The sequence below is a fragment of the Anas platyrhynchos genome, chromosome 5 (assembly GCF_047663525.1).
Source record: "Anas platyrhynchos isolate ZD024472 breed Pekin duck chromosome 5, IASCAAS_PekinDuck_T2T, whole genome shotgun sequence".
Lineage (NCBI taxonomy): Eukaryota > Metazoa > Chordata > Aves > Anseriformes > Anatidae > Anas > Anas platyrhynchos.
The window spans coordinates 16,467,393-16,481,384 of NC_092591.1; the positions used below are offsets into that span (position 1 = coordinate 16,467,393).

Below are 13,992 nucleotides of genomic sequence, written 5' to 3' on the forward strand. Positions count from 1 at the left end.
TGTTTGTTTCCAGAGATACAGGCAGACTCTCACATAGTTTAAGCTGTCCCTGAAGATTGAATTTTCAATGTGGCTGAGGTATCTTTACACTAGAAAGCCTGCCCTGATCCACCAATCCAAGTCCTCAGTCCCAGTGCTGCCCTGTTGTGTCTTGCCTGTCTCTACAGTGACTGGCTTCCTTTTTCCTCCAGCCCTGCTGTTCTAAGGTCACTTTGCTGCTTGGTTCTACCATACGGTGTTGATGCAGTCTGCAAATCTATGAAAACTCTTCTGTCAAGAGCAGTGAAACAACCTAAATTAGGTGTCAGATGGAGCCAAATCTGTTTTATGAATGGGTGTATATTTCAGACACTGGGTATTGAAGTCAGCAATGTAAGACATCCCCCTGCAATCCTGAATTTTGCATTCATTTTTTGCAGTCTGTTGATGGGGTTATGTTTTATTTGTGAGTATTGTTCTGGATTTGGTACTTTGCACAGACTGAACTTCACCTTTTCTTGAAATGGTGAAAAGCCCAGACTGGGGGGCAGCTAGTGGCAAACTTAACTATTTAAAGAGGAGTAATGTCGCCTTGTAATGCTCATGCTCTGCTGTACTTCTACCCTAAGGCAATAGTTTTTGATACTCAACCCAAGTCCTGCATTTCAGTCTGCACAATAATTGGACCTTGAAGAGACGTCAACTTAATAGAGCCCTTTCAAGATACCTGAAAGCACAGGATAGGTTCTTGTGGACAGTTCTACATTGGGTATCACACAGGATTTTTTTTGGTTTTGGGGTGGTGAACACGTGGGTAGTGAAGGTATCTACTGGCTTTATCACCATGGAGTAGGGTGTTAAAGACCAGTTGGAGAAAGTCCAGAGGATAGCAGCAGGAACAAGACATGTGGAAGAGAGAATGCTGGGGGTCTTAAAATCTGTAGAAGATAGCAGAACTGAGAGATGAGGTGCTTTTAAGGGCTGCTGGCATCAGAAGAGAAGTAACAGGGTAAAATACAATGGCGAAGAAAATTTATATCTCAACATGGAATATCCTGCTGCTCAAAGGCACATTCAGGCCAGGCAGATGCATTTTGCTCCAGGGGCTAGTTTGATTTGAGGGTGAGCAGCTTCAAGGACTGACTTCATCAATGAAGTCAGCACCTTGTAAATGAGCAGCTGAAATGCAGCCCTGCTCAAAAGAGTCCCCGATGGGCTGTGTCAGCAGTGGGATCACGCTGTTCCTGGCTCACTGCAGTCTCAGGAAGGGCCTTTCCCTCATTCCTCCTCCTCAGGTCATCCTGTCCTGCAAGGATTGCAGAAGAGCCAAATTGGAGCCAAGTTAGACCCCCTGGGGACCTGTTACATTACAATGCACCACGGCATTTTGGGGAGGGAGAGGAAGAGGTGCCCTTTCAGGAGCATTCAAAGCCTCTTTCATGGAGCTCAAGCTACAGCACGGGGCAGGCCTGAACAAAGCCACGTCCAGCTCCCAGGGGATTGGCTTCTTTTCTGCTGTCTTTTGTGTCTATCAGGTTTGAAGCTCATTTGAACCTGCCAATCCATGGATGTCATCTTGAGATTATGTAACGTTAGAATTTAGAGCAGATGTGTCCTGGTTTCGGCTGAGGTAGAGTTAATTTTCTTCCCAGTAGCTGGTATGGTGCTGTGTTTTGGACTTAGGATGGGAATAATGCTGATAACACACTGCTGTTTTAATAACGCTGTTTTAGGTGTTGCAGAGCAGTGCTTACATTAAGCCAAGGACTTTTCAGCTTCTCACACTGCTCTGCCAGTGAGCAGGCTGGTGGTGCACAAGGAGCTGGGAGAGGACCCAGCCAGGACAGCTGGCCCAAACTGGCCAAACGGATGCCCCATGCCACGTGAGGATGTGCTGAGCAATAAGACCGGGGTGCTGCTGCACCCCAGTTGCACATTGCGTCATTTGCTTTGTATATTCTTTTGTCATTAATATTTTTTTCCCTTCATTTTCTGTCCTATTAAACTGTCTTTGTCTCTGCCCACAAATTTTAGCTTTTTTCTGATTCTCACCCCCATCCCACTGCGGAGGGGAGGGAGGGAGCGAATGAGTGGCTCTGTGGTGGTTAGCTGCCTGCCATACAGCAAGGTGTACCCGTAGGAGGGTGTTATTTGTTATCTGCTTCATTTAGCACCAGCCACGCCTCAAAAAGATTTTAAAGATAAATGCCCAGAAGGCCTATTGTGTCTGCTGTTCTGTAGGAAACCGCCTGGGCTATATTTAGCTGTGGTTACCAGCTGAAATATTGAACTGCAGGCCTAGGCACATAGTGCATGGATTTTGTGTTGTGACCTCAGGTAACGGAGAGAAGAGGCTCCGTGGGGTCCACTGCTGTGTCGCAGCAGCTGGGGATCCCTTGGGGATCTCACTGAGCCCGAGCAGCTGCCTGTCACCAGGACGTGTGACCCTCTGGCTCTGTGCTTATATTTGGCAGCTGGAAGCATCAGATCCGGACGTGCTCCCTGTGTGTGTGGGCATGCTGCTGCCAGGGCAGGCCCCGGGCTCTCCAGTTCTCTCTGCCCAAGGTGCAGAAAACCAGAGTGGGTGCCAGGCCAAGGAAGGGCTGTTCCAGTCAGGTGTGAAGCATCTCCAGCACTAGCGTAACAGTGCCCACAGGCATTTCTTGACTCTGCAGAGCTCAGAGGTGCAGGGTACCTGTTTTCATTTGTGTTTGCTGGGTGACTTCCTTCCTATCCATGCCCTGCCAGAGGACTCTGGAGACTTTTCGTCATAGCAAAATTCAGCCCTGAAGATCTTTGTTTTTGAAAGATCTGCAGCAGCAGCCAGTGAAGAGAGTGAGGCAATACCGACAGAATTTGCAGCCTTCCCCATATTGTGACTCAAGAGTTGAGACACCCTGGTTCTCTTCCTCCCTTCCCTGTATATATTTTTTTAATGGTGTGAACTTTCTTCTCAGTGACCAAGCAGAATTATTTGGGCCTTTCCACCCAGTGTGCAGCAGGCCAGCACAGAGGAAGCTTGCCTCAAATGTATATATGCGTCCGTACTCTGTAGCATCTGCTGCTTTCAGGACTGGATAACTAGCCACCTTATTCCCAGTAAATATTTAATGTAACTTCTTTGTGAGTTTGCCGTGTGCCCTCAAACAAGGCTGGCTTGTTTTCACCGAGCAGACATGAAACACTAGGGTACTGTGGGTCTCCTCGCTGAATATTAAAGCTGTTACTATGGAGATGGCTTATTCCCAGGGAGCTGGAAGCACTCTGAGTAGATTTGAAGGCTAATCCCATGGCTTTTACATAAGCAAGAAAGTGTAACAAGCACCTCTGTCAAAGAGGTGGAGATCTTGTTCTGGCTCCCCTGGCTGGCCACGAGAGCCCCGGTTGTCCCTGATGGATGGGTTATGGGGGGGGGGAGGGGGGGGCACTGGGAAACTTTAAGTTTTTTTAATGGCTGATTTGTTTGGGGAATTTCTTGAAGGATCTTTGAGAAAGGAAAACGGGGAGCTGTTGTCACACAAACCATATGAGACCTGTTACAAAGTACCTAGGAGAATTACAGTCGAGTGCAGTAAAATCCAAAGCAATGTAGCAGCCTAAATAAGAGTTAATTGGTTAATGTATGAGTTATAAATACACCATGAAACCACCACATTTATCTCAAGGTTAAATTATCCTCTTACCTTGTGTTTTTCAGGAAGTTGGTTTATTACTGCCAAAGGAATTTGGCTTTTACAGGAGAAGGGAGATTAAAGCTGAATTATTTATGGCTCTCAGGGACTCTTCTGCCCTGCGATCACGTCACTAAAAGTGTTTTAAAATATACATTTACTTTGTGGTCTCTGGTTCTGCTCATGTGCTTATCTGTTTGAATGTGTGCTATTCACATGGAACTTTTAAACTGTTATTTATTGCTTCAGTCCCCTGTCCTAATATTGGGTCACTTGCAGAATACTTCTATAGACATGTTAAAACAATCAGCCTAGCCCATCAAATACACTGCATGTCGTGTCACCTCTAAATACTAAATCAGATGGATGCCAATTGCAGTTAATGCAGTAATAGTTATGATCTATTGCAAAACACTGTACGGACACAGTGCGTGTCTCATTCAGTTTTAACATGAATGTAATGATAAAACTGCGCCCATACCAGAGTGTTTAAAATGGAAGTGGAAGCTTTGCACACCTGCCACCCCCCTTTTTATCACGAAAAATGTAGTATCTTCAGGTATTTGACCAACTTTTTAAACCAGGAAATAGTTATTAAATTGCAGTGCAAATTGTCTGGAATCTCATAACAGAACCATGTAGAAATATGGTTTCAGTGCTGAAAACAAATCCTGGTGTTTCTACCAAATACTGTATCATCGACATGTGCATAGTGTCCCCTGAGTGTTTTTTTCAGACATTGTTCTAGTGGGGAACATATTTTAAGTGCCAAGGCAGGTTAGATTAGACAAGCATCACACTGCTTCTTTCCCACTGCCTTTTCTGTAGGGTGTAAAGCATGCTGAGCTATTCTCTGAGGTTTCCCTAACTGGGGGCGTTGTTGGGAAATTTTAGAGAAGGTCCAGACCCTCAGGGAAAATGTGCTTTAGAGTCAGTCTCTGCAGCGTATCCTGGAACAGGATGCAGAAGATCAGTGTTACACCACAGAGCTTGTAAGTTAGGGAAAAACCTGGACTTGGATTGCTTTCAGTCACAGGGACATCATGGAAAAAAAGTCGTTTTATGATAAGCTGCAGGGCAAGGAAAACCCAAGAAATAAACTGGTAGAAGAGGCCTTTCAGAGAACTTATGGAAATGCTTTAATTGCCTTTTTTTTTCTCTGCTTCTTTTTCTCCCTTTTCAGGTTACGAGGGCGTTTCGGAATTTTTCACAGATCTCCTGAACCACATAGCTGCTGTCCTGCAGGGTCAGGTACCCGAGGTGACCCAGCTAAACCGCAGCAAGCTCCTGGCTGAGCAGACCGGCGGGATCATGGACGAGCGGATATGCTGCGCGGGCACGGGCTGCCTCAGCGTCATGGGAAAAGACTCCTCCTGGATTGTGGAAAGCGAGACCAACAGCTCAGTAAAACTGCAACACCAGAGACTAGGCTGCAACTCGGCAGTGTCCCCCAGCTTCCAGCAGCACTGCGTCGCTACATTGGCGACAAAAGCTTCCTCCCAATAACTCGCCAGTTCCATGGACTGAGGAGAAGCCGCAGGGATACAAATTGTGGTCCCAGAACCAGATCAGGCTGTAACAGTACAATTGTGAAAAAAGGAAAACAAAACGCAACACAAAAAAAAAGCAAAATAATTCAAAAAAACAAACAACTTCCATTTGATTTAACCTGATTTGCTGATGAAATGGACTGAGAGGGAGAGGGTGGGAAAGTGATTCAGATCCATTTCATCAGATTCCAGTTGCAAATCTGTAGTGAGTTTACACACACGTGGGTTTTAACACTAGACCTTTCATTGTGGGAGGGTTGCTCTTTCGTTTCTATTGTTCTTTGTAATCACTGGTGACCAGCATTTTAAAATCGGACCTCATGGTTTCAAGAAGATAATAATGTTGAAAGGAATGTATGAATGTAACAGTGCTAGAGATTTTTGCCTAAAATGCTCCCCATTCCCCTTTTCTAGGTAGGCCATTGCAAAAGAAAGCTAAGACAGCTTCAGTGTCCCTAAACCAAATCTCCTGAAACATATTCGGGGTGTTGCCAGGTAGCTTGCCGTGGGCCGTGGCACTCGGAGTGGCACCGAGCAGCCGGGCTGTTGGGTGCTCAGGGTGCACATCTGATGGAGCCACCCTGGTCCCAGCTCCACAGCTTTCCCCCCAGGCCTCATGGCTCCAGTCAATAGCAGCTTCCAGCTACACTTGCCAACAGTGAAGTGTGTCCAGGCAGGCCGGAGTCTGAAAAAAAGGGTGCAGATAGTTAGGTTGAGTGATTTAGTTGATCAAATATCATCCTTTCAATCATTTGCTAGCAGTGAAATCCTAGAAGAGCAGCTCATCTCCTAGCAGGGCGTTTAATTCTCCCTCGTGCACTTGGGAGGGCTCTGGGACAGCTCTGCCAGCAGGCTGCCGAACAGAGCCGGGCGCTTTCCTTGGAGCAGCACCCCTGGTCTGTGGATCCAAGGGCTAACACAGTCGCTGCCTTTTATTTTCCTCTTGCAAGGTAAACGTGAGCAGAACCGTGTACCTGTATGAGATGGCAGGACATGACAGTCCTAGCTGAGGGATGGCGTCCTTGTGTTGCCAGCTCCAGGGGAGGCTGTGTGGTAATTTGCAGGAGTGCTTGGTGCGATGTGGAAGCTATAGCACAGCCTCATCGCATCTCTTGAGATGTGCAGTAAACCTACAGTGTTCCCCCCTGTTGCACCTTCCAGCAAGGCAGCATCTTCTGCTGCTGAGAATTTCTGAAGCTTTTGCCAATTCTGAACACTAAACTGGAAGTATCCAAGTCTGTCAGTGCGAGAACGTAGACACTATTTTGGTAGACTTAAATGGCCTGTCCTTCCCTCTGCAAGCCCTAAAATACTTCTGAAGGGGGTGGTGTTAAGAAAATGTCCTTAGTTCAGCTCCTAGCTTACAGATATGGTAATCTCCATCTTTCTATAGCAGGTATGTGAAAAGTACCCATCACTGCAGCATTTAATACCACTTTGTTCAGTGTCATGTACTAAATGCCTGCTCAGAAGGAAAGGATCTAGAGTTTGAAGCCTGGGTAGACCACAGAGGAGTAAACTGTGTGAATAAGTCAGCGCCCTACCTGGTGATACCAGTCCTGGAGGGGATAACATTTTGGCGAGTGTTGTGTAGCAATTACTTTGTGCAAACGAGATTTTCCCTGAGAGAGATTGGGTTTGCTCCCCAAGTGCCATTCTAGGGGAATTTCTGTAGCCGGGACTGGATTTCTGTGGGTGATCTACACAAGAGATTATCCCACCGCTAGAGGGGTTATGAACTTTCAGGTGTTCCTGTAAGGACTGGGAGGACCTGGTCGGCGTGGTGCCTGTCGGATCCCAGGGTGCTGCAGCTCAGCTGTGAGCCGGGCGCCCCTCACAGCCCTGGTGTGCTTCGAGGCTGCCGAACCCTGCGATGGCTGCAGCTTGCAGGCCTGGGTGCTGCTGGTGTGCGTGGGTCAGGTAGATGTACATAGGCAAGGGTTTGTACAAGTATTCCTGGTAGACCAAACCTTTCGTAAAGCCATGACTGAAATAAAATCGACATCGACAGTTTGGGGTTTGTTTTTGTTCGTTTGAAATAAAAAGTGTTTTTATGTTGTGCGTGTAACAAAAGATACCCTCAGGAAGGAACTTGCCAGTGCTTATTTTTGTATGGTACTTTCTTGTAACCAGCTGGTGGAGTGTTTGTAGACTTGCCTTTTGCTCCCTTTATTACAATGGCTTGGGGTTGGGCTTTTTGTTGTTGTTGTTTTGATTTGTTTTGTTTGTGTTTTTAATTGGGTGGTGGGGAAGAAGCGATGATGTTAAAACTGGGTTGGTAACTCAAGACCTTTCAAACCAAGTATGTTTACATGAATCTTAGCGTCGGATCCAATTGAAATGTCTGTATGCTGTTTCCTAGTTAGAACATCAAATAAGAATTTTATTTTCCTGGCTGCCTTCTGAATTTTGGTTGGCCTATTTTGCACTGCTTTATTTCTCCAAAATAAACTACTGAAATATAATTGTGCATTTTAAACTTGTTTACAAATGATTGTTAAAAGTTTATTTTGTAATTCTCTGAAGGCTTACAGAAATGCTATATTTAAATATTACTCCAGACCTTGGCTGTAATTAGAAAACAAGTTTAGGTCATTGGTGTGATCAGTGACATTTTTCCCATAGTCTGTAATTTATTTTTTATTTATCAAATGTATTGGTATCACTTTAATTTACCAGGTGCAAGTATGCAGGTACCTGTTGTGATGTGGCATTACAATAGAGTTGTCTCATAAATTACCATGCGATTGCTGTACTACTCTATTTCCTTGCAGAAATTATTGTTATGGCTAAGACTATACTAGATTGTTGCTGAATCACATGGGCAGATAGGGAGACCAACTTTTAAAAGCCAAAACTGTAAATTACCAGGTGTTCAGATGTACAATTACATTACTGCGAAACATTCGAGCATGCATATGTTATTAAGCCTGTGCTAAAGTGCTTTTCTGAATTGCTGCCTCATTTGATAAGTTCAGGATAGTTTTGATTTACGATAAGCTTCACAGTAAGTTGGTTAATGTTCCGTAGTCTCTTCTTTTCCTTCTTTCTTTTTGTAAAAGTAAGGACGTATAGTAATATTAGACCATATCAGAATGCCCTTGCTCTTAAAATTGCAGACAATCTGAGGGAGATTTTCCATAACATCTGTTTGAATTCTGCTATTGTGGGTTAGAAAAGGTTCTGCTGTGTTTTTAGAGGCATAGTTATTATTGCGGTGTTGATTGGAGCAATTACGTTAAAATTACATGGTCACCAGTTAGCTTCTTATGGATCTATTTCTGTTCTGCTTCACTGTTATAAATCCACAAAACCAACAGTACCTTGACTGGAACTTCTCCAGGCATTATGTCAGCGTGAGGGAGGAGACTGGACTGTGATTTCCACTCTAATTATGTGCTTGGCTTCAGTAGATGGAGATTTTGCCCGATTGAAGAGAACTTGAATGGTGTCATTAGTGCCCATGGCGCAAAGCCATCGCCATCATCCTCCCTCGGTAGGGATATTTGCCATGTTATGATCGGGTTTGCAATGACGGCACCAGGATGTTCAGATCCTTACAGAAAGCCCAGCTGCAGACAGGCAGCCTGCACAAACGTGAGTGTTGGTGTTGATGCCTGGGGTTCGTGTAACACACCCACCGCCTGACCCATGCGTTTCTGCCTTGGCTAACCACGTGCCCAGCTATTCCAGGCTCCGTGTGTAGCTGCCTGTTGGCTGGCTGGTGGACGAGGTGTGCTGCTTTTATTAATGCCCTTCGGACTGTTGGGATGAGAAAATTGACTAACGATCCCCATTTGAAATGCATCAGTATCTGCATAGAGGTCTGCAGCAGGTTGCTCTGATGGAGAACCAGCAGCTTAATTTGCTGTCCTGACAGATGGATACGAACCAAGAAATTCACCCTGTGGGTTCAGGAGGAGCTGACAGTAATGAGGATGGCTCGAGGTACGGCCTGAAGTTCTCCTGCTAACCACAGGCTGTGTCCAGCCAGGGAGCAGTGGTTGAAGCAGTGTAGGTAAAAGCAGCAGGACACAGTCCAAAGGCAACAGAATAAAGGTGGCCAGAGGTTTGAATTGACTGGCAAAAGTAATTAATAATAATAGAGCAAAAAAGGAAAATGGAAACTTTTGTTTCCCTCCAACAAAAATAAGTTCCAGGCTTATCAGTTCTTTGACTAACACTGGTTTCCCAAAGTCTTCGTGTGGCAGCAGTCACAAGTGAGTCGGGCTTTTTCACACTAGCTTACAGCCTTGCCTTCTTCCACAGCCGTGCAGAAAGTCTTGGGTTTTGTATTTTTTTAGTGAATAGAGTCTATTTTGAGTCTGTAGCAGTCTTCCCATGTGCACACTTGCAGTTCACTTGCATTACCCTGCAATTTTTTTCCCTGTCTCCTTTTTAGTAAGAGATGTATTGATTTTTGTATTCAGTATGCAATTACTTTATGGTGTTGCAACCGTGTGTTCTGTAATAGCAGTATGTGAAAATGCTTTGTGTAGATTAAAATATTTCCTTTAATATAATCTCCTCTCGCTTTCATAGATAAACAGACACACCGTTGCAGATCACATTGCTGATTTTATTTGTAATATTGCTTTAATATCTATTTCAGAGGATTGTAACTTCCAGAAAAGTACTTTCCACATCTTCACTACCTTTCCTTTCCCTGTTCACTCTGTGTGGATCTCCAGGCCATCAAAAGTTGAGCTTTTGACTGGGTGAGTTTCACATCCTCTGTGGATTCTGTCGTGTTTACATGGCCACAGAAATTACTGAAGCTTGGTAAAGTTTGAGAGGATCCAGGTATAGGTGGAGGTGTTAGAGTCATCCCTCAGCAATGCAGGCACAACAATACCTGTAGCAAGCAAAGGCGCTGAATTGTTCTCGCTATGTGTGTAGGGGACTCTTTGGGTCTGGTCCATTCCTGCTAGTTGTGCAGTTTCCCTGTGGAAGAAAAAAATCAGTGTTAAAAAATGTGCTGAAATGGGGCGAGGAGAACTAGGGTTTGGGGGTGAAGTCCTGGCCAGTGGGCCCTGATACCAACATGCCAGGATTCCTCTCCACCTGGTTGTGTAATAATCTGGGGAGACTTTTCCTCTCCACCTTTCTCACCCCGAAACCCTGGGGCTGACACCAGCAGATGCCCATGGGCCATGAGCTCAATTGATGGTGGCCTTGCCCAGCATGCCATGAGTTTGCATGGGGCTCCTGATGCATTGTGAAGTTTTTGTTGATGGCCTGGAAAGCTCTTGAAAATCTAGAAATAGGTGAAACAGTGAACGGAGTTCATGAAAATCAGGTCTTCCTCTTCCATCCTTTTTAAGGAAACCCACATTTTATTTCCTCCTTCATTCTTTACACAGTAGTTTTTAGGTATAAATTATTTTAACATTTTTGTGTGAAAAGTCATATATACATATATAAAGTTATTAAAAGGTTGAGTATATGTTGAGTATAAAATAGTGACTTCTTTGTTTCAGATGTTAGCAGCCCCTAAAAATGAGTTGTTTATCCTCTTGTAAAGTCAGTGCTGTAAAAACAAAAATAATTAAAAATAAAAGCTGTATTAGATGTATCTTTTATTATTTATTTCTCATTCAGTATGTGATATGGCTTGTGTATACCCTTGTGAGGACGACATACTAAAATGCAGTCATTCTTAAAATCAAGTGACAGTAATTCCTTGGGACCTTGGCAGTCCTGAGACAGCTGGCCCCCCTCACACGTGAGTCCTGTTGGATGTTCTCCTTCACTCGCCAACCGTGCTCCCCACTTAGGCATGGCTGAAACCTGGGGACCATTCTTCATGTGTGCTAGGTGTCACAAGGTCGTCAGTATCTGTGTTCGAATCCAGCTGTACAGTGTTAACAAGTGTGTCTTGTGATTTGCCTCAGCCCTCTTCACTATGATTTCTGAAACACAATTCCCGTTTTGTACTTAAATTTGTATAGAATGATAAAAACCCTTAAAAGATCATGGCTTACTGTAAAAAACAGAAGTATTTGCTATTTGGCATCTTTAATTGCATGACTGATCAGATCTGACAATGAAGATGGTGTTTTCATCTAACAGCAATGATTTCAATGGTAATATATCTTTTTTTTTTTCTTTTCATTTTTTATTTTGCCAAGCACCTGTGATGGACAATGTTTTGATTTCACCAGTAAAGCAATATACAGTAGGTATTGTGGCATTCTCTCTGTAATTGTTTTGAAGACAGAACTGTCCCTTTCCAACACATAATGAAAATAAATGCCTTATAACAAGTTTTCTTTGCTTTCTCTTTATGAGTGGGTAGGGCAGCAAGGTGAGCAGCTCACTGGGGGAAGCTTCCTCAGTGTAGTTGATTGCGGTTACTTCAGACCATCTTGTGGCAGCACCATTAGTGGCTGGTTTGCTTTGGTTTTGACTTCCAAGACAAGTGGGTAGTCTATTTATGTAACTACTGCATAGCACATCTAAACTGCACTGGGATCCAGGCTGTACTTGAGAATTTATTCCTCGTGCAGCCTTTTGGGCTGATTCTTCCTTCATCATCCTGGATGAGGAATTCCAAACCTCACAGGTTTTTTGATCGGGATCGTGTTTGGGCTAGCACAGGGAAGCTGGATGTCTTGCCCAGCAGTATGACATTTTGCTAAGCAACAGGCAGGTTTGGCAAGGGCTCTCGTGGAAACACTGCCTGCAGATCAGCGCTTCGTGTCATCTCCAAGGACGAGCCGTGCAGCGGGGAAGGTGAGCAGGGCTGTAAAGCAGAGTTGCTGCTGGTCGGAGGGCGAGCATCTGCCTGCTGGTCGGGTGCCCTGCCCGGCCCTCAACTCTGTCTTCCTTTGAAGAAAGTCTCTGGCTCCCAAACATTTGTCATTACACAATTGTCCAGTTAAAATGTTCATAGTAGGTCCATCAAGTAACACGTTTTCCCTTTTGTTGATTTTGTGAAAGGCAAGTTCTGTCTGCTACCACCATCCTTTATGGAAAAAACTTGTCTAACTTCCTTGGAAATGGCTGCATTTCTGTTGTGGGTTGTTTGGTTTTTGTGGGTTTGTGGGTTGTTTCTTGCCGAGGCGATCGGCTCCAGGGCAGACACGATCTGCAGTGGAGCGGGGGATCGGACAGGCAGGGCTAATTTTTCCAGCACCGAGCCCACTCGAAGGAGCCGTCAGGACCCGGCAGCCCTCGCGAGGGAGGTGAACGAGGCAAGAGCGAGGCGTAGGCAGAGCCAGCAGCGCCCCCTCCCCGGCCGTTCAACAGCTGGCCCTAGAGAGCGTAGTGACCAGGACAGGCAAACAGGGCGTGGCGCAGCAGTTAGGGTGTGGCAGTTAGGGTGTGGTGTGGCAGTTTGGGCGTGGCAGTTAGGGCGTGGCACGGCAGTTGGCGCAGCAGTTGGCGCAGGCAGGCCGAGCAGGGCAGAGCGCTCCCCCCTGCCCATACGAACACCTCCTCTAACGGCAGTCTACCGCTAGCTCAGCTGCAATGGTGTACACGAGGCACAGCGCTCTCCAGGAAATCTGTACACACCCAGACCGACTGCCCCCTCAAAACTGGGGCAGTTCAGGTCTCTGAGTGCAGGGAGTGCCTGAGCCTGTTGCTACCACCTGTGGGGGGCAGAGAGACTGTGTGCGTGAGGTGCGAGCAGGTGGATGACCTGGTCCGCCTCATGGCAGAACTCAAGGAGGAGGTCGAGAGGTTGAGGGATATCAGGGAGTGTGACCGGGAGATAGACTTGTGGAGTGACTCCCTGTGCGGCCTGAAGGGCAGGCACCGGGGTGAGACACCCCAAATGGGGATGGACCCCCTGCCCTGCTGCTGTCGGGCAGAGGGAGGGGACCTGGGAGTTGAAGAGGAATGGAGACGGGTCCCTGCTTGACATCACAGGCGATGCCCTCCCCCACTAGCCCCACCTTCCCAGCTGCCCTTACGCAACAGGTTTGAGGCCCTGGAGCTTGAGAGACCGGTAGCTGAGGAAGAGGTAGAAAGTTTACCCAGGAGGATGCCTAGGGGGAGGAAGTCGGCCCCACGCCTCAGGACTGCCTCCACTAGGACAGAAAAAAGGGTGATTGTTGTGCGCGACTCCCTCCTCAGGGGAACAGAGGGACCTATTTATCAGCCTGACCCTACCTGTAGGGAAGTCTGCTGCCTCCCTGGGGCCAGGGTCAGGGACATTGCCAGAAAGCTTCCCAGCCTGGTTCGCCCCTCTGACTATTACCCTCTTTTAACAGTCCAGGCTGGCAGTGTTGACATTAAAGAGAAGCCTGAAGACCATCAAACGAGACTTTAGGGGACTGGGACAGTTAGTGGATGGAGCGGGAGCACAGGTGGTGTTTTCATCCATCCCTACGGTGGCAGGGAGGGGTAGCAGGGAGGGGTACAGAGAGGACAGAGAAAGCCCACCTGATAAACACGTGGCTCAGAGGCTGGTGCCAGCACAGAAATTTTGGGGTTTTTGACCATGGGGCCCTTTACTCAGCACTTGGCCTGATGGCCTCAGACAGGTCCCTGTCTCTAAGGGGAAAACAGATCCTAGGCCAGGAGCTGGCGGGACTCATTGAGAGGGCTTTAAACTAGGTGAGAAGGGGGATAGGACTGAAACAAGGCTTGTTAGAGCTGTGCCAGGGGGAACAATGGCAAGGCTGGGAGAGAAGGCAATGGCCCAACTGAAGTGCATCTACACTAATGCACACAGCATGGGTAACAAACAGGAGGAGCTAGAAGCCATCCTGCAGCAGGCAGGCTATGACTTGGTTGTCATCATGGAAACGTGGTGGGACCACTCTCATGACTGGAGTGCTGCA

At 46.4% G+C, this 13,992-nt stretch overlaps 1 protein-coding gene across 2 annotated transcripts in view; it reads left to right on the plus strand.

Moving 5' to 3' along the window:
- ITPK1 (inositol-tetrakisphosphate 1-kinase) overlaps positions 1–11,467 on the plus strand; it is a 139,947-nt gene extending 128,480 nt beyond the window's left edge. For both annotated transcript variants that reach the window (XM_027459635.3, XM_027459636.3), the window contains exon 11: positions 4,834–11,467. In XM_027459635.3, the coding sequence (XP_027315436.1) occupies positions 4,834–5,156 (323 nt within the window). In that variant the 3' untranslated portion in view covers positions 5,157–11,467. The remainder of the gene's footprint in view (positions 1–4,833) is intronic.
- The last annotated feature ends 2,525 nt before the right edge of the window (positions 11,468–13,992 follow it).